The sequence below is a fragment of the Lepidochelys olivacea genome, assembly GCF_965140295.1.
Source record: "Lepidochelys olivacea isolate rLepOli2 genome assembly, chromosome: 6".
Classification (NCBI taxonomy): Eukaryota; Metazoa; Chordata; order Testudines; family Cheloniidae; genus Lepidochelys; species Lepidochelys olivacea.
Genome location: NC_140416.1, coordinates 100,748,190 through 100,772,557, shown reverse-complemented (window position 1 = coordinate 100,772,557; position 24,368 = coordinate 100,748,190). Strand labels below are relative to the sequence as shown.

General features: G+C 40.0%; 1 protein-coding gene across 4 annotated transcripts in view; it reads right to left on the bottom strand.

Annotated features, from left to right (window-relative positions):
• PPP4R4 (protein phosphatase 4 regulatory subunit 4) overlaps positions 1 to 24,368 on the bottom strand; it is a 121,034-nt gene that overhangs the window by 18,812 nt on the left and 77,854 nt on the right. For all 4 annotated transcript variants that reach the window (XR_014712055.1, XM_084630985.1, XM_084630986.1 and 1 more), the window contains 8 exons: positions 24,170 to 24,339; positions 18,972 to 19,091; positions 13,562 to 13,639; positions 11,476 to 11,559; positions 7,781 to 7,963; positions 4,632 to 4,737; positions 3,628 to 3,775; positions 668 to 812 (listed from right to left, as the gene is read on the bottom strand). Coding sequence is in view for 3 of the 4 variants with exons in the window: in XM_084630985.1 (XP_084487111.1) it covers positions 668 to 812; positions 3,628 to 3,775; positions 4,632 to 4,737; positions 7,781 to 7,963; positions 11,476 to 11,559; positions 13,562 to 13,639; positions 18,972 to 19,091; positions 24,170 to 24,339 (1,034 nt within the window). In the remaining variant the exon portion in view is untranslated. The remainder of the gene's footprint in view (positions 1 to 667; positions 813 to 3,627; positions 3,776 to 4,631; positions 4,738 to 7,780; positions 7,964 to 11,475; positions 11,560 to 13,561; positions 13,640 to 18,971; positions 19,092 to 24,169; positions 24,340 to 24,368) is intronic.

The window sequence follows — 24,368 nt, the reverse complement described above, 5'->3', positions numbered from 1 at the left end:
AGGGTGGGGAGAGGTAATTTGTGATGACCCCCAGCCTTTTCTGGGATGTAGCCTACTTATACTGCTGGCTGACGTATATGAGGAGGCAAAGCTCTATTTAATCTATACCCCACCCACTCGCTCTTAGGGGGAAAGAGTTGGCATGCATCCATAAAGACTGCAATCCAGGTAGTCCTAAACTGGCTGCACTGGGAGAAGAGGGCATTTTTACTTCCCACCTCTTTCCTGAGTGGCTGTGTTGGGAATAAGTACAATCTAGCACAAAGAAAATGCATCTTGTTACTAAAGAATAGAAACAATAGCAAAACATTTATACTTCAAGTATTCTTACTCATTTTTACGGATGTGAACCTTTCTTCCCATACCTGTATTCATACTGCTACCCTTGGAGCAGGCTGAGGCAGTCACTAAACAAGAAAGCCTGACTCACAGCGTCAAGCAGTTAACTGTATTTTAAGAAATGAAGAAAATATATCCTTCTCTTAAATTCAGCAGAATATAATATATTTCAATCTGACATTTTCTCTGATTCCAATTGTTCAAACTGACAAAAAGAATAACAGAGTCCTTGACCTCCTATCCCAACCTCAAGAGCAAAGACATCAGTTGTCTTAATTTGCAGTGACAGCTGCAACATGACATGTTCCTTGATCAGAAAAATACTTACTCGTTTTACAATAGTCAAGACATCTTTATCTTTTTCCTGACAGAGAAGTTTTCTTATACACAACTCTAATTGCTGAAGTAAATGTTTGTCCGTGGGGACCTTCAGGGTAGATTTCACTTTTGGCAACAAATAGCAAAGCTTCATTCTGTAAGAAAAGGAATTCATATTTAACTTCTAATGCAGATAGTGAGCAAATACTTGGTTCCATTGTTTAATAAAAGCAGTAGCCAATTTGACTCCACTTCATATCTGCTTTTATTTTTCAGCCTACCTCTAAACTTGATTTTTATGAAGTCCTTTGACTAAGTAAGAATGAAAAGCAAAGCTGAAGAGTGTGAAAAGCAACACTTAAAATGTAAGTTATTTCTAGTCCCAGGGTAAAATTTTCAAAGGCACCTAAGTGACTTCAGAGGCGGAGTCCTATTTTCAAAAAAGTGACTTAGGGACAGATTTTTAAAAGTATTTAGGCACCTAAAGGTCTAGATATGTGCCTGGTGGGATTCTCAAAAAACATGCAGGTGCTGAACTCCCTTAGGTGTCTGGTTCTTTGGCATCTAGGAGTCTCATTGAAAGTCCATGAGATTTAGGCTCTTAAGAGCCTAAGTCCCTTTTGAAAATGGGACTTTAGACACTTTTCAAAATGTTACTCTTGTTCTCTGGTCTTCCAGGCTACTGCAGGAGAGGAAGTGCTCTGTATTGTGACACTGCTAGATGATTTAGTCTGAACAAACTCTCCCTGACCTGAAGATTGAGATCACAAGGAAGGGCCTACAGCGTGGAGGTAAGGCTGAGGGGGAGGAGAACCTCTAAAGAATTCAGGGTAATTCTGGATGGGATAATGAAATGTGGCTGCACTTCTGACTCCTAGCAGTTTTGCAGGTGCTCACACTGAAATGATAAAGTTGTGACTGCCTGATACAATATCACTGAACATTCAAAATTCTATAAAGTATTTAATAGGCTTTCCAGTACTGCTCTCCATAATGGCTTACTATGCTGCATGAAACTGTTAATATCTTTCTAAAATAATTAAGCTCAATTTTACACAGTAGAAAATGCCAGCAGAAACTCTTTAAAGAAAGAGTTTTATTGTAACGGAATTATATACATAAAGCTGTACCTTGTCAGCTACGAAACTAAATTTTTGAGGCCATTTTCTCAAAATAGCAAATTTAACATTTTTCAGTTTTCTTCAATGATTCTCTGATTTTGTAATATAAATTCAGTTTGATTAAAGAAATAAATATAAATACAGGAAGCAAAATGTCCTTATTTTCAAACAGATCTTCTTCAGATATAGAAAACTAATATATTTACAATCCTGAAAGCATTTTCTAGAATGTCATCAGTACAAAAATAGCATACTATATTATTACAAAATGTGGAATCTGAACCACTGTGTACGTACTGAAATATGAGAGTAGAAATATAAAAAATGCCGTTATCAGATTTGGTCAATGGGCAATCTGGTCTAGTATTCTGGCTCTGGCAATGGCCAGTGCCACATGCTTGAGAGAAAGCTAAAAAAAAACCCCAAGCAGAAAATTATGGAATACGATGTCCATAGGGGAAGTTTTTACTTAACCCCACCAGTTAGTAGCTGACTTATGCCAGTATATATGAGGTTTTAAATCACTGTTTACTTTTAGCATACTGATACAACTGTGGATGCTCTCAATGTCCATATTCACTTTTATGAATCCTGCTAAGCTTTTGGCCATGCTGATAACTTGTGACAATGGCTACGGATGCATTCTGTAAAATGCATTTCCTTTTTATCAGTGGTAAATTTGTTGCATTTCAATTCCACTGAATATCCCTTTGTTCTTTTATTAGTGGTAAGAGTAAACAGAAGATCCATTAGCTTCACTATGCCATTCTCATGCAAAAACTATGTTAAAAGAACATTAAGGTTGCAAAGTGAAATACTCTAAAGTTTGGACATCCAAAGATAAGGCTGTTTGTGCAACCTTAACTGTGCCCTTTTTTGCACATACATTAGGAGTTAGTATTTTTTCAAATTAGTTAGTGTTTTTACATGATCACCAACTGTTTCTCAAATATACAATATATCAGAATAATACAATTTTTACACAGCTCTAGGTATACATGTGTAGAACATTATACATAATGAAAAAAAATAGTATTCCCAACATTCAAAGAGAATTTATTTCACATGTTTAATATTTAGGTTTTGTTTTTATATTCCAATGGATTACAGAATGTGTCTTTTTTTTTAAGTTGTATTTCTCATCAATAAATTTTATCTGCCATTCTGCTGCCACTTAACTTTGTTAAGTCCCTCTGAGGTTCCTCACAGTCTTCTCCTCTTGATTAACTTAAATAATTTTGTGACTGACACAAATTTCATTATTGAACTGTTCAGTTCACTTCCAGATCATTAATGAATTTATTAAACAATAAAGAGCCATGCACAGAACCTGCAGGCACCCCACAGTGAATCTTTTATGTTGAAAATTGATAATTTATTCCTATTTTTTTCTATCCTAGACATTTTCTAATTTGTGTCAATACTTTAGCCTTCATATTGTATCAACAGAGGGCTGATCCAAAGTTCAATTAATTCAGTGGGAGAGACACCCATTCATTTTAATGGGTCTTGAATTAGGCATCGAGTTTCTTTAATAGACTTATAAAGGTCTTTGTAAAAATACAAATAAATGATATCATATGGTCCTCCTCTAACCACTATTATGTTGACATGCTCTAGTAGATTAATAGGCAAGATTTAATGTTATAAAAAACATGCTTTTGTGTCCTATCATACCAGGTTCTTCTGGATATTTTATAATCCTCTTTTTCTTTTCTACTGTCACAGAAAATCTTAGCCCTGTTACTCAACTTATTTAAAGAAGCCATTTAATATTATATTAATATACACCATGAAACTATTAGGGTTAGTTTTTTCCATATAAAATTTCATACAATTGGTACAATACCTCACATTTGCTACTGGATCATGGGTAAGCTCGAGCACAGGTAGAAAGAAGTATTTACAAAAGAATGATTTGGAAAACAGTTCCATAATGAATTCACAGGTGTCTAAAAAGCGAAGTCTGTTCCAGTAACTTTTTCCTTGGCCCAGCTCTGGAAAATAAAACCCCAAAAAGGTTATCTGTAAAGTTTTAAAAATGAAATAGATCATGTCAAGGATTAGCCTGAGACTGAAAGTGATTTTAATGGTTGTGATAGGGTCAATAAACTTGTCGCAAACCCCAGCATGTCAGCCTATCTCAAATTCACTCTCTGGTTGAAATCCTGACCCCACTGAAGACAGTGCAGTTTTGCCTCTGATTTCAATGGGAGCCAGGACATCATCCTCTGTGTTTGATTAGCCAACTGAAACATCAGAACTAACAAGTGACACAGCTGGTACATGGAACAGAAACTCGTGCATTTCACGCCACATATCAGGTGCATGAAGCTAGAGATGTGCAAATATTAAGGATCATTAATGTGGGCTTTTCATCCTTCTATGCAATTTTTGAGGAACTACAGTACAGATCAATAGGTCAAATTTGTCAGCTGCTTTTAAATTATTTAAATCCTCTATAAATTATTCATTTTTCAGAAAATGTATCATTCAGCACTCTTTAAAATGCAGCCTCTAGTGTTCTATTTTCTAAGAAAAACTGCTTTGTATAATACAACACCTTCAGCTAAAAATACTGAATTCCAGCAGTGTGGGTTTACAGGATCTTTCAGCATATGGTAAATTTCCTGCATAGACTCTTCCTGCTGAGTACTTTGCATAGCTGTGGTACATATTCACATGTCTTATCTGATGACACTGTGGACCAAACTGGTGGTCCCGTATGTCTTCTGAATATTGTTTCTTCATTGATGATATGGTTACAGAGTACAATCCTAAGCACCATCTCCTTTTCATTTACCAGAATTAATTTGCTTCTCATAAAATAATCAAGAAAAAATTACTGCTTACGTTCAATCAGTTTCTGAATCACTTCATGCCTCTGTTCTTGTTTGCGATTATAGCGTAAATAAACACAGAGAGTTCGAGCAGCTGCTTTTTGGACAGGGAGAACATTCTTAAAAGAAACAGGAAATACAGTTAAACATCTAAAGGCATGTATAGGTACTTCTGGACACACTATCAACTACAAGAGAAAAATAAGACAACTCATCAGGTTCCTTCTGAAAGTGTGATATTTTGGCATGTGGTTTTATTTTCCTTTTTTTCCCCTTGCAATATATTCTACATTATTTTTTCATTCTAAGGGTAACAGATATTACACTTCAAGTTGAAATACTTTTTAATGTCTACTCAGATCAAGTATTTTTACAAATAGACTCCATTAATATTTAATTAGACCTCTTTTTTAATTCAAACAATGTCACTTTTCAGACTGATAACAGCCAAACAATAACTTATAGGCACAGCTGGTTGAAAACATTTAGTTCCATAAAATGTAGGAACAAACTCAGATGTTTAAAAAGGTCTGAATGTTTAACACTGAACCTGTATTGTGCTCTAGGCACATGTAGAACATAACTTACTGTATACTGCATTTTGATTTCAGCTTTTGTGGGTCTGCATGGCTCCTGATGTGTGTAGTATTTACAGACCTATAATTTTGGCCCATGATTAAGGCTAAGATTTGTCATGGTTATTTTTAGTAAAAGTCACGGACTGGTCACGGGCAATAAACAAAAATTCACGGAAGCCGTGACCTGTGACTTTTACTGCTGCGGCTCCACGGTTTCCCCTGCCACTGTGGTAGCTGGGAGCTGTGGGGATCCCCTCCACTTGCGGCAGCTGGAAGCTGCGTTGGGGAGGGGCGGCCCTCTGCCCAGGGCAGCTAGGAGCTGCAGGGTGACCATATTTCCCAAAGAGAAAATGGGACACCTTCCGCCACTCGCCCAAGTCGTCCCCCACCCCCTGCACGAGGCTGTCGCCCATTGCTGGAACCCTGAGGAGGGTCCCCTCAGGAGTCTGTCACCTGTCCCTGGAACCTTGCAGCCCTTCCTCCACCCCCATCACCTGTTGCTGCTGTTGGCCTGTCACTGGAACCCTGTCAAAGCCCCACTGATTGCCAGCTCCAGAGTGCTGCAGCCCTTGGGAGAATGTCATGGAGATCTCTGGAAAACTTATGAGGAGAACCAGAGGGAACTGGGATTGTTTAGTCTGCAGAAGAAAAGAATGGTGGGGGGGGGGAGGATTTGATAGCTGATTTCAACTACCTGAAGGGGGGTTCTAAAGAGGGATGGATCTAGACTGTTCTCAGTGGTAGCAGATGACAGAACAAGGAGTAATGGTCTCAAGTTGCAGTGTGGGAGGTTTAGGTTAGGTTGGAGTTAGGAAAAACTTTTTCACTCAGCAATGCAAAGTACTAAGAGGGTGGTGAAGCACTGGAATGGGTTACCTAGGGAGTTGGTGGAATCTCCTTCCTTAGAGGTTTTCAAGGTCAGGCTTGGGATGATTTAGTTGGGGATTGGTCCTGCTTTGAGCAGGGGGTTGGACTAGATGACCTCCTGAGGTCCCTTCCAACCCTGATATTCTATGATTCTATGAAGTCAGGAATTGCATGACTTCCATGACCCCTGTGACAGAAACGTAGCCTTATCCATGATCCAACAAAGCACTTAAGCTGTTGCTTAATTCTATCCTTATTCAAGTAAAGCACTTAGGCACATGCTTAACTTTAAGACCCACAGAAAAGAGTCATGAAAAGTGATAGTTTTCTGCAGAAAATTTTGATTTTTTTTGTTAAAAAAAATTCTTAAAACCAAAACACTTTCAGCCAAAACCCAAAATATCTGGATTTGGATATGCTGCTGCAATACCTCATGGGAGCTGTAGTTCAGTTGCCCCACCTCCTCATTCTCCTCTTGGGGCTGAATTCCCCAGTCAGACTTCATCTCCCATGATACATCATGGCTTTGGGACTCCCATAAGGTACAGTCTCCGCTCACCAAGAGGGAAGACAATGGTGCGTAACGGGATATGGAGTCCAACCAGGGAGCCTGGACAGGAGAGGAGACTCACAGCATGAAGCAACTACAGCTCTCATGAAGCAACACAGTACCATACCAAATTGAAATATTTTGGTTGTTGAGTGAAAACTAAAAATATGTTTTACATTTCAGGGATTCATTTTCCATTTTCCGACAACCTCTGTTTATGGGTCAGCTTTTTATATAGTTACCAGATATTCACATTGAAGTAGGTCATGCCACTGAAAAAGTTTACCATTCATATTTTATTCATATGTGCAAAAATAATAAAGAGCTCCCACATCCTTTTCTTTTAAAAATATATTAGTTTTAACTAAAATCATTTAACTGTCATGCACATTTTCTACATTTTGTCTCATATTATTGCTAATAAGCTATATGAGGCCTGATTTACCATTGCATTACTCCACAGAAATCACTGGCATATCACTGGTGTAAAACTGGAGTAATGCAATGGTGAATTGGGCCCATCAACTTTGACCATTTATTTATATAATTTACCCACTTTCTCTACTCTCTCTATCCCTTTTTTTGTGTTTAAGCTGCTTGGTACAGGGACTGCACTTTCTACTGTTTCTGGAAATCACTTAGCACACTATTGGTGCTACCAAAAATAAACAACAAAAAATAATGCCTTTTTACAGTACTCTTTCTCCTCGATTAATTTAACAAGGCCCCAATCCAGTCTTTCTAAAGCACAATTTATTCCATGGAATTAAATGTCACAAAAGAAAGAGTGTAATATAAAGTAAGCTAAGGGATCAAGTAAAAGATTCATTTTCCAGATGAGAAAATTTTGATTTACACAAAAACATATTGAGAATCAGCAATGGCATGGGAAGGGAAATCCAGAAAAGAATACATGACAATTTCTTGAAATGTTAATGAAGTCCAACTTTTCCTATGAAAGGTGTGGGGAGGGAAGAGGGGGGGTTCTTATGTGATAAAATTAGTGAACAATCTAATTTTGTTCTATAGAAGATAGTATAATAAATACTAATTTTAAATAAAATATATAGTACATAAAGGTATTATTTATATTGTATTAGTCATTCTAAAGCATCAGAAACAAATATGAAAACAACAGAAGAGAGATAGAGACAGCTTGGGGCTCACATTTGTCATAATGATTGTCAACATTCTGTGCAAAAAACGATAATAAATCTGATCACTTGATATGATATGAGGCAGGCATGCATATTTTTGTAATAACTTCTCATGAGTTCTCCATTTTAAAGAAGTTGCTGCTCTCTGTTCCGCAGTCGTTAGTGCCGGAATCAAGTCAGGGACAGTCAATAACTAAAAATATAAATTAAAAACATTAAAAATTTAAAATCTCAAGTCATTATGACACAGTATTAATTGAAGCCTAAAAATTATGTTAATTTAGAAATCTACAAGACTGATTTGTTCCTATTTTAAGATGATAGCCTGTGTTTGCACACGCAAAATCCATTCATCCAATCATGTTGTTATATGGGCCCCCAGCAATGGACAATCTGATCACCTCCCTACATTAATAAATTTGTACTCACAGCATGCCCGTGAGGTAGGGTAGTATCATCCCCATTTTACAGATGGGAAAACTGAGGCACTTGCCCATGATCACAGAGGGAGTAAGTTACAGAGCTGGAAGTAGAACCCAGGTCTCCCAAGTACTCATTCAGTACCCTAATCACAAGGCCATCATTCCTCCTAAAAGGATTAACTGTCTGAAGGGGCAGTTCTACATAAAGTTACGCAGATGTGCATACAAATTACTATTAGACATATGCAACTACACTTTGACTATGAAACCATAAAGATGCAATTGCACAACTTAGATGCAACTTAGCTACTATGTTTGAAAATTTGATCCCTTTTTATGCCATCATGTGCCAGCAATGTCCCTCTGCCATGTACATTGGCCAAACTGGACAGTCTCTACATAAAAAAATAAATGGACACAAATCAGACGTCAAGAATTATAACATTCAAAAACCAGTCGGAGAACACTTCAGAGCTGGCTGTATTTCAAGGAATCCCTGTTGAGGTTACAGGGACAAACCATCCCGATGAGTCGAAAGAATAGTAAATATGGCAGGCGACCAACTTGGCTTAATGGTGAAATCCTAGCGGATCTTAAACATAAAAAAGAAGCTTACAAGAAGTGGAAGGTTGGACATATGACCAGGGAAGAGTATAAAAATATTGCTCGGGCATGTAGGAATGTTATCAGGAGGGCCAAATCGCACCTGGAGCTGCAGCTAGCCAGAGATGTCAAGAGTAACAAGAAGGGTTTCTTCAGGTATGTTGGCAACAAGAAGAAAGCCAAGGAATGTGTGGGCCCCTTACTGAATGAGGGAGGCAACCTAGTGACAGAGGATGTGGAAAAAGCTAATGTACTCAATGCTTTTTTTGCCTCTGTTTTCACTAACAAGGTCAGCTCCCAGACTGCTGCGCTGGGCATCACAAAATGCGGAAGAGATGGCCAGCCCTCTGTGGAGATAGAGGCGGTTAGGGACTATTTAGAAAAGCTGGACGTGCACAAGTCCATGGGGCCGGACGAGTTGCATCCGAGAGTGCTGAAGGAATTGGCGGCTGTGATTGCAGAGCCACTGGCCATTATCTTTGAAAACTCGTGGCGAACCGGGGAAGTCCCGGATGACTGGAAAAAGGCTAATGTAGTGCCAATCTTTAAAAAAGGGAAGAAGGAAGATCCTGGGAACTACAGGCCAGTCAGCCTCACCTCAGTCCCTGGAAAAATCATGGAGCAGGTCCTCAAAGAATCAATCCTGAAGCACTTGCATGAGAGGAAAGTGATCAGGAACAGCCAGCATGGATTCACCAAGGGAAGGTCATGCCTGACTAATCTAATCGCCTTTTATGATGAGATTACTGGTTCTGTGGATGAAGGGAAAGCAGTGGATGTATTGTTTCTTGACTTTAGCAAAGCTTTTGACACGGTCTCCCATAGTATTCTTGTCAGCAAGTTAAGGAAGTATGGGCTGGATGAATGCACTATAAGGTGGGTAGAAAGCTGGCTAAATTGTCGGGCTCAACGGGTAGTGATCAATGGCTCCATGTCTAGTTGGCAGCCGGTATCAAGTGGAGTGCCCCAAGGGTCGGTCCTGGGGCCGGTTTTATTCAATATCTTCATAAATGATCTGGAGGATGGTGTGGATTGCACTCTCAGCAAATTTGCGGATGATACTAAACTGGGAGGAGTGGTAGATACGCTGGAGGGGAGGGATAGGATACAGAAGGACCTAGACCAATTGGAAGATTGGGCCAAAAGGAATCTGATGAGGTTCAATAAGGATAAGTGCAGGGTCCTGCACTTAGGACGGAAGAACCCAATGCACAGCTACAGACTAGGGACCGAATGGCTAGGCAGCAGTTCTGCAGAAAAGGACCTAGGGGTGACAGTGGACGAGAAGCTGGATATGAGTCAGCAGTGTGCCCTTGTTGCCAAGAAGGCCAATGGCATTTTGGGATGTATAAGTAGGGGCATAGCGAGCAGATCGAGGGACGTGATCGTTCCCCTCTATTCGACATTGGTGAGGCCTCATCTGGAGTACTGTGTCCAGTTTTGGGCCCCACACTTCAAGAAGGATGTGGATAAATTGGAGAGAGTCCAGCGAAGGGCAACAAAAATGATTAGGGGACTGGAACACATGAGTTATGAGGAGAGGCTGAGGGAGCTGGGATTGTTTAGCCTGCAGAAGAGAAGAATGAGGGGGGATTTGATAGCTGCTTTCAACTACCTGAAAGGGGGTTCCAAAGAGGATGGCTCTAGACTGTTCTCAATGGTAGCAGATGACAGAACGAGGAGTAATGGTCTAAAGTTGCAGTGGGGGAGGTTTAGATTGGATATTAGGAAAAACTTTTTCACTAAGAGGGTGGTGAAACACTGGAATGCGTTACCTAGGGAGGTGGTAGAATCTCCTTCCTTAGAGGTTTTTAAGGTCAGGCTTGACAAAGCCCTGGCTGGGATGATTTAACTGGGAATTGGTCCTGCTTTGAGCAGGGGGTTGGACTAGATGACCTTCTGGGGTCCCTTCCAACCCTGATATTCTATGATTCTATGATTCTATGATTCAATCTCTTCGGTCTTCAACGAGAGACTGCTGAATTGGAATTAATTTGCAAACTGGATACAATTAACTTAGGCTTGAATAAAGACTGGGAGTGGATATGTCATTACACAGAGTAAAACTATTTCCCCTTATTTCCCCTCCTACTGTTCTTGTAAACTGCTGGAAATGGCCCACCTTGATTATCACTACCAAAGGTTCCCCCCGGCCCCCCGCTGGTAATAGCTCACCTTTCCTGATCACTCTTGTTACAGTCTGTATGGTAACACCCATTGTTTCATGTTCTCTGTGTATATAAAATCTCCCCACTATATTTTCCGCTGTATGCATCCAATGAAGTGAGCTGTAGCTCATGAAAGCTTATGCTCTAATAAATTTGTTAGTCTCTAAGGTGCCACTAGTACTCCTTTTCTTTTTATGGATACAGACTAACACGGCTGCTACTCAGAAACTTTGTGGTTATTTATTCAGACAGAAGGCAAGTATAAACTGAAAATGTTTGCATTGTGCAAAAGGGCCTTACATCTATATAATTATCTCTCCCTCTTGATATGTATATAAGTAAACAAACAAATACAAATGTCAGTTTGCAGATTTGTCAGAGTCAGGATCTGGTCCCATAATCCTTCTGCAAACAGACTCTCAGTGATTTCAATGAGCATTACATATGTGAAACAATTTCAGTACTAACCTCCTTCATGTTTAGAATTAGACTACAAAACACAGGTTGCTTACTTTGCTTTCTGATCCACTGTTTTCTCCTCCGGTAGTCATAAGTTCAAGAATTTCAGGAAGGTGACTTATCAGTGCATCTAATACCTATTTAAAGAAATGTTGGATTAATCATATTTATAAATTTACTTGGCCTGATTCTTCTCTTGCACAAGTTTGATGCTGGTATGTCTCTAGTGATTTCAGTGGTGTTACTACTCTTGTACACCAATATAAATGAAACGAGAATCAGGTCCCATTATTTGTCCTGATGATGTTACTAAGATCATACTCATACTACAATCAGATCTTTTAAACCAAAATATACACAATATAAAATATTAAAATGTAAATATCTTTCTGTGTACCTCTGCAGTTTCCAGACAGTTTAGTAAGAACTTCATCAGATATGAAAGCAAATAAATATATTTTGGACAATTTTTGCCAGATAAAACTTAAAACTCTTTTTTTATCCAGCTTTAGCAAAACTGCACTTGATAGTGTATTATATTTTACTCTGGAAATGCAGACTAACATGCCATTGAAAGTTTGGGGCATTTAAAACTAGACTAGAAATAACACTATTAAACATACTGTAGGGACAAATCCTAAATTGATGACAGATGGTTTTAGAGCCTCAATTTTTGAGTGCCCAATTGAGACATCTTAAAGGGACCATAATTTTCAGAAGTGCTGAGAACCTGCTCTATGAAAATCAGGCCCTTTTAAGGTGTCTCAAGCTGGGCACCCAAAATCCATATTTATTTTTCAATATCTTGGCTCTATACAAAATAAAGTGGGCCAGATATTGGAATAATTCCACTGAAGTCAAATGAGTAGTCACATACTAAAGACAAGAGTTGAAATTCCTTCAGTATTTTACTGCATTGGGACTGAATTGCTTTTTTCTTATTTAATCGTTTGGCCATTTCAATGGAGAACCAAAAGTGTCACAACATCTTTGCAAGACGGTTAAGTATTTTACACATGGCAAAACTGAGGCAGATGAAATTTAGGTATGTAGCCCAAGGTCACACAGAAAGTCTGTGCCAGACCATGGACAAAAATCTAGGTCTCCTTTCTCTAAGTTCTGTCCCTTAATCACAACACTATTATACCTCCCATTCAGTCAGAGAAAAAAAAAAAAACTTGAAACCTCTCCATAATCTATATATACTTAAAATGAATGGATTTACATGTAATTGTATAAATTAATCAATCTTGATAAGTTACAGGGGCAGTGGAATCCAAGGGGGGGGGGTCTAGCACCCCTGCAATGGATATATTATTGTGATCTATGTTTCTGACCCTGCATATCCTTCTTAAGCAAGTTGTTTTGTTGTTCTGCTCAAGCCAGGTAGGGCTCCAGGGCTGCTGAGGGCAGAGGCAAGAGTGAAACCCAGAGGGGCTCAAGCGGTTGCTGCAGTGCCAAGGATCGGTCTGGGGCGCAGGTAGGAAACCAGGTGATTAGGCTGGGATCAGCCACCTCTGGTGCATACCACTGGGCCCCCACTTCCCAGCCTGGAGCCAACTGCTCCACCCCAGCGAAATCCCATAGCTCTTCTCACTCCCCAGGGAAAGCACTCACCCCACTCCCACTCCTATCCTTGACACTCTACTTATCCCCCACTCTCAGTGCAAAGCCTCCATCCTGATACCCCAACTTTGCCTCCTTCCCCATACAGAGTACCCACCTGGACTTCCTCTGACACTCCGACTTCCTCCTGCTCCTTGATTCTCCCCATTCTCCATGCTTAGTATGTTTAGATTTCTGTACCTATATGTATGTATCCATTCAAAGAGAGCTTCTGCCACTTCTGATAAATTATACCATGTTCAACCAAATTTTGAATACGATAAAAACAGGGGAGGGTTATTCAATTGAAATATCCCCCTATTTTCCCCTTTTATTTTCCTACAGTCATCACCTTCAAAGGCACCAAGATAAATCTGAGTCTAAAATGACTCCTTGAATCTTTATAGAATATGTGAACCAAAAGTAAAACTAATCACTTCAAACATTCATTATATTGGTTTATTGTATTGTTGGTAAGCATTAATGTAAACTAAATTAATGTAACCAACAAATAAAAAAGAGCAAATATATTACCTCCAATGAATCATCCTGTAGTAGTGTTACCAGTTCTTTATGTATTACATACACACCAGAATCTAAAAGCTTAGCAACCTAAAAAATGACAGTAAGGCAAACAAACAAAAACACACTTTAGTTTCATGGAAATACGACAGTTAAAATAGCTGCATTTACTTTTCAGCATGGTTTGACTAGTAATATGAAAGTATGGATGCTGAACAAATCTCTAATATCCACAAATTGCACTTTAAAATTGTTGAGGTTATGTACTTTCCTGCTATTAGCATATAACATTGCTTTTATAACAGCATGCAAAATGAACACCAGAGCTGTTGCATAACTATTAAACATGCCATTGAGACTGGGTTAACAAGAGATTCCTTTTCTAATGTTTATTTTCCAAAGGTGGGGTTGTTGTTTTTTGTTTTGTTTTGTTTTAAAAAGAAGACCTGCAAATACTTAGAGAAACATTCAGGGCTTTTAAAACAGCCTGCTGCATGCTCCGGTAACAGAGTCAGACAGCAGAATTGAAGAAATAAAGGTTGGTTTGGCGTCAGCTATAGGCCCTAAGCCTCCGTAATCTTTGCAATTTGAGGTTCTCACTTCATAAACTCCAAGGCTGCTGGCATTTTTGATCAGATTTCACAAGTCACATTTAAAGTTCTGCAGTAAGCCTGATGTCAATGTTAAAACAATCAGTAACATATGGCAGCAAATAAGAGAAAAGTGTCAAGGAATCTGACTTCTCAGCCATGTGGGGTAAATCATAGCTTCCTTTTGAGGTAATACTTGATACTCTTTAATCATTTTCTTTGTATCACTTAGCTCATGCTAACAATCTGTTTACCTCCAGCTAAGAGGAAGGATATAATTTCTTTTAGGAAATGGCTACAAAGCATATTAAATCAAAAATATATCCAACTAGAGATGAGCATCATAAATTACTGATATCGGTGTGACATTTGGATGACTAATTACACTGATGACATAGTAACACATTAACATACCCTAACTGTGCACAGCATTTCAAGTGTAATCTCACGAGTCCCTTTTACAGGGATAAAATAATTTTCTTTTATTTATTCAAATATCAGTTTAAAGGTGTCTGGAGGCAGACACACTAAGTATCGGATTTTGCAGAATTATATGCTAGTTATACAATTTCCACTACTAGCTTCAATTAGCTCCTTCTATGGCAATGTTGTGCAGAGGTTAAAGCAGGGAACTGGGAGTCAAGATACACTGGTTTTATTTCTAATTCTACTACAAATTCACCGTAAAACCTTCAACAAACTGTTTAATCTCAGCCTCATTCTCCCCTGTCTATAAATTGGGGATAATAAGAGTGAGTCCTGAGTTGCTCTGAGGCTTACAGTAAAGCTCTGCAATCCTTGGATGAAAGCCACCATCTGAAGAGTATGGATTATTACTAAATTGAGGAAGGGGATTTTACATTCATTTGTGCAATTCATTCCATTTAAAAATCATTAATACCTACACAACCACACCATCTAATATATTTAATAAAACAGGATAGCGCAGCTTATAGAAAACCAAGCAGTTAATTATAATATACATACTTGTTACATTTCTATAACTTTCTAACTCTGTTAATATTAACATTCAGTCAATGTTTTGCCTAGACCTGGTGTTTACAATGTCTTCCCCACACTGCCAACTAAGCCCCAAATCCTACAGTCCTAGAGAAGGATTGCAGAATCAGATCAAATGCAGCATATTCTTTTCTCACATTCTCTAAGAACATAAGAACATAAGAATTGTCATACTGGGTCAGACCAAAGGTCCATCCAGCCCAGTATCCTGTCTACTGACAGTGGCCAATGCCAGGTGCCCCAGAGGGAGTGAACCTAACAGGTAATGATAAAGTGATCTCTCTCCTGCCATCCATCTCCACCCTCTGACAAACAGAGGCTAGGGACACCATTCCTTACCCATCCTGGCTAATAGCCATTAATGGACTTAACCGCCATGAATTTATCCAGTTCTCTTTTAAACACTGTTATAGTCCTAGCCTTCAGAACTGCCTCCAACAAGGAGTTCCACAGGTTGACTGTGCGCTGAGTGAAGAAGAACTTCCTTTTATTTGTTTTAAACCTGCCGCCCATTAATTTCATTTGGTGGCCCTTAGTTCTTATATTATGGGAACAAGTAAATAACTTTTCCTTATTCACTTTCTCCACACCACTCATGATTTTATATACCTCTATCATATCCCCCCCTTAGTCTCCTCTTTTCCAAGCTGAAAAGTCCTAACCTCTTTAATCTCTCCTCCTATGGGACCCGTTCCAAACCCCTAATCATTTTAGTTGCCCTTTTCTGAACTTTTTCTAATGCCAGTATATCTTTTTTGAGATGAGGGGACCACATCTGTATGCAGTATTCAAGATATGGGCATATCATGGATTTATATAAGGGCAATAAGATAGTATCTGTCTTATTCTCTATCCCTTTTTTAATGATTCCTAACATACCGTTTGCTTTTTTGACTGCTGCTGCACACTGCATGGACATCTTGAGAGAACTATCCTCGACGACTCCAAGATCTTTCTCCTGATTAGTTGTAGCTAAATTAGCCCCCATCATATTGTATGTATAGTTGGGGTTATTTTTTCCAAAGTACATTACTTTACATTTATCCACATTAAATTTCATTTGCCATTTTGTTGCCCAATCACTTAGTTTTGTGAGATCTTTTTGAAGTTTTTCACAGTCTGCTTTGGTCATAGAATCATAGAATATCAGGATTGGAAGGGACCTCAGGAGGTCATCTAGTCCAACCCCCTGCTCAAAGCAGGACCAATCCCCAATTAAATCATCCCAGCCAGGGCTCTGTCAAGCCTGACCTTAAAAACTTCTAAGGAAGGAGATTCTACCACCTCCCTAGGTAACGCATCTTGAGCAGTTTAGTATTGTCTGCAAACTTTGCCACCTCACTGTTTACCCCTTTCTCCAGATCATTTATGAATAAGTTGAATAGGACTTATCCTAGGACTGACCCTTAAAGAACACCACTAGTTACCCCTCTCCATTCTGGAAATTTACCATTTATTCCTATCCTTTGTTCCCTGTCTTTTAACCAGTTCTCAATCCATGAAAGGATCTTCCCTCTTATCCCATGACAACTTAATTTACGTAAGAGCCTTTGATGAGGGACCTTGTCAAAGGCTTTCTGGAAATCTGAGTATACTATGTCCCTGGATCCCCCTTGTCCACATGTTTGTTGACCCCCTCAAAGAACTCGAATAGATTAGTCAGACATGATCTCCCTTTACAGAAACCATGTTAACTTTTGCGCAACAATTTATGTTCTTCTATGTGTCTGACAATTTTATTCTTTACTATTGTTTCAACTAATTTGCCCAGTACTGACGTTAAGACTTACGGTCTGTAATTGCCAGGATCACCTCTAGAGCCCTTCTTAAATATTGGCGTTCCATTAGCTATTCTCCAGTCATTGGGTACAGTAGCTGATTTAAAGGACAGGTTACAAACCATAGCTAATAGCTCCGCAATTTTACATTTGAGTTCTTTCAAAACTTTTGGGTGAATGCCATCTGGTCCCGGTGACTTGTTACTGTTAAATTTCTCAATTAATTCCAAAACCTTCTCTAGTGACACTTCAATCTGTAACAATTCCTCAGATTTGTCACCTAAAAGAGACGTCTCAGGTTTGGGAATCTCCCTAACATCCTCAGCCGTGAAGACTGAAGCAAATAATTAATTTAGTTTCTCTGCGATGACTTTATCATCTTTAAGTGCTCCTTTTGTATCTCGATCATCCAGGAGCCCCACTGGTTGTTTAGCAGGCTTCCTGCTTCTGATGTACTTAAAAAACATTTTGTTATTACCTTTTGAGTTTTTGGCTAGCTGTTCTTCAAACTCCTTTTTGGCTTTTCTTATTACATTTTTACATTTAATTTAGCAGTGTTTATGCTCCTTTCTATTTACCTCACTAGGATCTGACTTCCACTTTTTAAAAGATGCCTTTTTATCTCTCACTGCTTCTTTTACATGGTTGTTAAGCCAGGGTGGCTCTTTTTTAGTTCTTTTACTGTGTTTTTTAATTTGGGGTATACATTTAAGTTGAGCCTGTATTATGGTGTCTTTGAGAAGCATCCATGCAGCTTGCAGGGATTTCACTCTAGTCACTGTACCTTTTAATTTCTCAAAAAGAAAAGAAGTACTTGTGGCACCTTAGAGACTAACCAATTTATTTGAGCATGAGCTTTCGTGAGCTACAGCTCACTTCATCGGATGCATGCCGTGGAAACTGCAGCAGACTTTATATACACACAGAGAATATGAAACAATACCTCCTCCCACCCCACTGTCCTGCTGGTAATAGCTTATCTAAAGTGATCATCAGGTTGGGCCATTTCCAGCACTGTGGTGGAAATGGCCCAACCTGATGATCACTTTAGATAAGCTATTACCAGCAGGACAGTGGGGTGGGAGGAGGTATTGTTTCATATTCTCTGTGTGTATATAAAGTCTGCTGCAGTTTCCACGGCATGCATCCGATGAAGTGAGCTGTAGCTCACGAAAGCTCATGCTCAAATAAATTGGTTAGTCTCTAAGGTGCCACAAGTACTCCTTTTCTTTTTGCGAATACAGACTAACACGGCTGTTACTCTGAAACCTTTTAATTTCTGTTTAACTAACCTCCTCATTTTTGCATCGTTCCCCTTTCTGAAATTAAATGCCACAGTGTTGGGCTGTTGAGGTGTTCTTCCCACCACAGGAATGTTAAATGTTATTATATTATGATCACTATTTCCAAGCGGTCCTGTTATAGTTACCTCTTGGACCAGATCCTGTGCTCCACTCAGGACTAGATCGAGAGTTGCCTCTCCCCTTGTGGGTTCCTGTACAAGCTGCTCTCACTCATGTCTCCCTCAAATTCCATCCTTCTTGCCTTTTTTTAAATCTACTCTCCCCCCACTGGTTTGGGATGTGTGTGCGTGTGTGGGGGGGGCAGAATTCTTTCCCTTAATCCCAATTATTTCTCCCAAGTCCTGTCCTCTGGCCCTTTGTCTCCAAAATCTTGGACCATACTGTTTATTTATTTATTTCCTGTCCTGGAGTTTTTTCTATCTGCTGTCCTCCTAATCCACTAAGCCGAAACTTCCCACACCAAAGTCAATGATAACTTCCTTCTAGTTAAATTTCCAGTCCCTTAAAATATATTTTAAAACGTGTAGTGGATATAATTCTATATAAGAAGACTTTCAATAAATTGAAGAATTTTAGCAAATTTTCCAAAGCTTTCTCACTGAGGCACTGCGTAGTTAAAATATAACAAATGTCAATTTAAGCAGACAAATATAAAAACCACATAAAATATTAAAAAGCAAAACAAAGCAAAAAAACCTGAAGTATTAACAAAGAAACTTTCTGGACTTACTTCATACAAGCCAATAGCCATAGTGTATCTGACTGGCACTTCAGGGTCATGACAAAGACAGAAAAATGTAGAGTATAGTTCCAAATGGAAGTTTTTTGGATCCACAAAAGCAATCATGGCCTGTGGACAAATAAGATGGAATCTTTAATCCAAATGTACACATACAGGGCCAAAATGTTTGGGATTCCAGCTACTGGACGGACCACCTCTTCCCCTGTGTGACACCACTGCTGCTGTAATCAGCAGGACACTTGAGCTAATACACACTGACTTAAAAATGGGGGAGCTGGTGATAGGACATTTTCTTTGACTGGTCCTCAACTCTGGAACTCTCTCCTACCCCTATGGTCTGACACAGTTTGGATCAGCTAACTTCTGGACATGCTGCAAGGCTTTTTCTGAAGAGAGAGATTGAGAAACACAGAATAATTTGCACAGGAACCTATTATTTCATGATGAGTTAGCTAATGGGCAATTTATATTCTGAGAGATTGGGTCAGTTCCAGGAGGACAGGAAAAAATCTTGGCATTGTGGATACGGATCCTTTAGTTTTACATATTTTAAATTAGTCTCTAAACAACTAAAACCTTCAATTGGAGCTTTTAAATACAAATAAATAAAATACATTTTTAGCCAGCAACAAAGCCAATTTCTGAAATTTTGGCTACCATTGTTTATGCACAAAACATGCATTTGCTCAAGTAAACCAGTAGATATCTAATTATGTATTTTGTGTGTATTTTAAGCCAACTTAAAAAAACATGGCTGAAAGGTTGCCTATAAAGAAATTTTCCTTTAAATATAAAGGATACCTGTATACATTCAAAATAGAAGACGGATTAATCGAAACAATAGTTTTAGGCATAAAAGCCTCATTTCTATATATGTGAAAAGACCTTTTATTTAGCAAATACATAAGGGTTCATAAATTAGATGCATATCTAACTCATTCGGAGCTAAATCCTGTGCCCCTTGTGTATGTTGGAGATCACCGATGACAGGAATCTCTTGGTCAAAACTCACCACTGGTTTTCTGTGATTTGGTGATGAGGATCCTTCCTCATAACTAAGGCTATGATTATGTCACGTAAGCAGGGATGGCCTTACCATAAGGCGAACTGAGGCGGCCGCCTCAGGTGCCAGACTGTGGGGGGCGCCACTAGGACCCAGAGTGTAGAAAATTATGTCTGCTGCTGGGTGCATATGTATTCTCTCTGCTCTAGATGCACAGAGATGGTGGAGTGCTATGCTGGAGAAAGGAGGGTACAAGAGACATAACAGGCAGATAGGAGAAAAGGTGAGAGGGAATAACAGAAAGCAGCAGGAGCTGCAGGGAGAGAGAGGAGGAGGAGCTTCTTATGTACCTCTCTAGCACCTACAGGACTGATTAACACCAGCTTCGCAGGGAGCTTCCTGTTTCCTGCTGCTTCCCTGAACCCACTTGAGGAGAACAAGCAGTCACCTGAAGTAGTAGGAGCCAGTTAGGCCCTTAAGACGTTGATATCTTCCCTCACTCAGGCCCTCCTACCAGCCTGCTTATTTATCCCCTTCAATAGAGAGTTGAGAGTCACTACAGCTGGCACAGAACAGCAGTCATGAGTGAAAGAAGAAAACAGCCCTCTGAGGCAGTATTCAGAAAATGAAAGAAAGCAAAGGAAGTTTTTCTATCTAAGCAGGAAGGAGCTCTCCTGAGATACATAGACACAAATGTTCACAGTGAGCCTTCCGGCCCCAGTGACGATGTGAGTGGTGAGGAGATGCCTGATCTTCCAGTTAGTCAGAGTGCAGGTGACCTGGCAGCTACTGCAGCATCCGTATTTCCATCTCAAATGGATGTAACCATGCACATTCCTGAAGAAAAGTGTAGATCAGAGAAGAGTGCGGTGGAGGCGCGAGAAACACCTGCTGCTGAGTTTAGTTCCTTAAATCTAGATGATCCCTGAATGTGGACCCACTTGAGCAGTAGCCTGAGGGACTTCCTTGTACTGCATAGGCCACAGCACGTGAAAAACTTCATGTTCCCCAAAGACAATGAAAATAGAAGTTTCCATCCAACACATTACTGGCGTGAAATCCCCAACGGTGACAAAGTGGAGAGGCCATGGCTTATGTACTCAAAAACCCAGAATGCTGCATACTGTTTTTGTTGCCAACTCTTCCAGTCTAATGTTCCAGCTGCATTGGGTTCTACAGGAACAAAGGACTGGAAAAATCTGGCTAGAAATCTGGCATGCCATGAGAAGGCAGCAAATCACCAGAGAGCATTCCATAGGTGGAAAGAGCTTGAGATGAGACTAAGGTTAAAGGCCACCATAGATGATCAGCATCAAGAGAAGATTGTATCAGAGTCTCTTTACTGGCAAAATGTTCTGAAAAGGCTCATTGCCATTGTGAGAATGCTTGCAACCCAAAACCTAGCACTGCATGGCACTTCAGATCAGCTGTATGTGCCAAACAATGGAAACTTCCTTAAAACTGTGGAGGTGATGGCTGAATTTGATGCTGTACTGCAGGAGCATCTAAGAAGAGTCATGACCCAAGAAATGTACACACACCACTACCTTGGAAAAACAAGTCAAAATCATATAGTTACTGGCAACAAAAGTCAAACAGAAGATTGTGGCAGATCTGAAGTCAGCAAGATATTACTCTTTTATTCTGGACTGCACACCTGACATCAGCCATACGGAACAAATGACTTTAATGGTGTGTTTTACAACAACAACAGAAACTAGTGAAAATGTCCCTGCAATGGTGACTGTCAGAGAGCATTTTCTAGAATTTATTGACATTGATGATACTACAGGAGCTGGTATGACAAATGTGCTTCTTAAAAAGCTGGAAGATACGGGAATTGTGATAGCTGACATGAGAGGTCAGGGCTACGATAATGGTGCCAACGTGAGAGGAAAGAACAGAGGAGTGCAGACATGGATCCGAGAGTTAAACCCTGAAGCTTTTTTGTCCCATGCAGTTCTCATTCATTGAACTTGGTGGTCAGTGATGCAGCATCAGCTTCTAGTGAGGTTGCTAAATTTTTTATGTAATTCAAAGCATCTATGTATTTTTTTCTGCATCAACTCATCGATGGCAAATTTTGAAGCAACTTCTGGGAACATCCTCTCTGACACTGAAACCACTGAGTGCTACATTATGGGAAAGTCAAGTGGAGGTGATAAAGCCTATCAAACACCAAATTGGGAAGACAGATGATTCCATGGTTGCCATTATGGAGGATAATGCTATGACAGGAATTGTTCGTGGGAGAACAGTGGCAGAGCGAAATGGAATCACCAGAAACATACATAACTTCAAATTTCTGTGTGGCTTAGTGTTGTGGCATGACATACTGTTTGAAATAAATGTTGTAAGCAAGAGACTACAAGGTGTTGATCTTCATATATGTGGAGCAATAGAACAACTGGACAAAGCAAAGTCATACCTACAGTCTTACTGGTCAGATGAGGCATTTCAAAACGTTCTGAAGAGTGCACAGAAGTTGACAGAGGAACTTCACACTGAAGCTATTTTCCCACCCATTCAAGAACACAAGAGTCACCGAAGAAGAAGACATTTTGATTACGAGACACGGGATAATCCCATAAGAGACCCCAAACAACAATTCAAAGTTGAATTCTTTAACCAGGTGCTAGATTGTGCAATACAGTCAGCTGAAGAACGTTTCATGCAGCTCAAGGAACCCAGCAGTATATTTGGGATGTTGTATGATATTCCAAAACTCCTCACTATGCCTGAAGAAGACCTACACCAGCAACGCAGGGCACTAGAGACAGTGTTGACACATGCTGACATGTGCGATATTGATGCAAGTGATTTAGGTGATGAACTGAAAGCCTTTTCAAGATACATTTCAGCAGGATCAACTCCAAAGGCTATTCTGGAATACATGTTCACAAATAAGATGACCACCCTCTTTCCAAATGCTTTTGTTGCTCTGCGCATACTTCTAACACTTCCTGTAACAGTTGCCAGTGGAGAATGCAGCTTCTCCAAGCTGAAGTTAATAAAAACACATCTATGCTCCACAATGACACAGGAGAGGCTGGTCGACCTTGCAACCATCTCAATAGAGCATGAACGGGCCCAGACCGTGGAGCTTCAGGAAGAAGTTCAAATCTTTGCAACCAAGAAGGCACGGAAAGCACCACTTTGATGATTCAAACAGATAAAAATGCCAGTGTTTACTATGCAGACAAGAAAAGTTACATTTGCTGTTCAGGCATTTGAAAGTTAAGTGTTACTTAAAATTTTTGAACAATGCATTTTAAGTTGTTAGTTCTCCTTTATTGGGGTAGGTAGCAGAGCAGTACCATGAGAGGAGTAGAAGAGGAAGAAGGCAAAATTTCAAAGTTTTGGCCCAAGCAAGGGCATGTGCGGGCGTCATTTGAGCCTCAGGTGCCAAAATGTTGTGGGTCGGCCCGGCACATAAGTAAGTCACGGAATCTGTGACTTCCATTGACCTCTGTGACATTTTCAGCCCCAAGGCTGGAGCTCCCAGCCAGACTCCCACCGTAGCTCCCCTCCCCCCGTAGCTCTCAGTCCTGCCCCCGGTGGCAGGACCCTGCAGCTCCTGGCTGCAGTGGGCGGACCCTGCTGCTCCCAGCCACAGTGGGCAGTGGGGACCCCTTGGGACTCCCACTGCAGCGGGGGGTGAGGAGACCCCACGGCAGCTCAACTCCTGTGGACGGCGGAATCCCCAGGGCTCCCACTCACTGCAGGTGTCAGGGATCTCCCCAGAGCCTCCTGCCACTATGGGCAGCAGGGCCTCCCCCCGCAGAGCTGTTCAGCTGCTGTGCGGGGGGACCCCAGAACTCCCATTCACCGCAGTGGCAGGGGACCCCAAAGCCTAGAACCGATGGGTGCTGAACTCGCCTCTCTATTTTGTCAGAGATACTTTTAGTGAAAGTCAGGCACAGGTCATGGGCTTCCATGAATTTTTGCTTATTGCCCGTGATCTGTCCATGACTTTTACGAAAAATATTTGTGACAGGAACTTAGCTTTACTCACAGCCTTCTTGGAGAATCCCTGCACTAAGTCAATTTACTTGTGCTTTGCAGAGATGTTCGGATTTGGCTCACAATATACTATATGGTAACAGATTTTACATCTTACATTTATTCCTGTTTTGTGGCTAATGTGCACAATGTAAGTTTTATAAAATAGCAGTTAACTTACTGGAAAGTTGTAAGCACAGTTCTTCCTTACTGATATATACTTCTTTTCTTGCTCTAGGGTTTGAAGTTGTATCTGATTATCATTGTGTCCATTTTCCTGCTGTAAACCCAGTGTGCAAAGTTTCTTGTAAAATTCCAAAAATCTCAAGTGTTGCTCTGGAGTAAAAATTCCTTTAAAAATACAACACTAATGCTTAAGT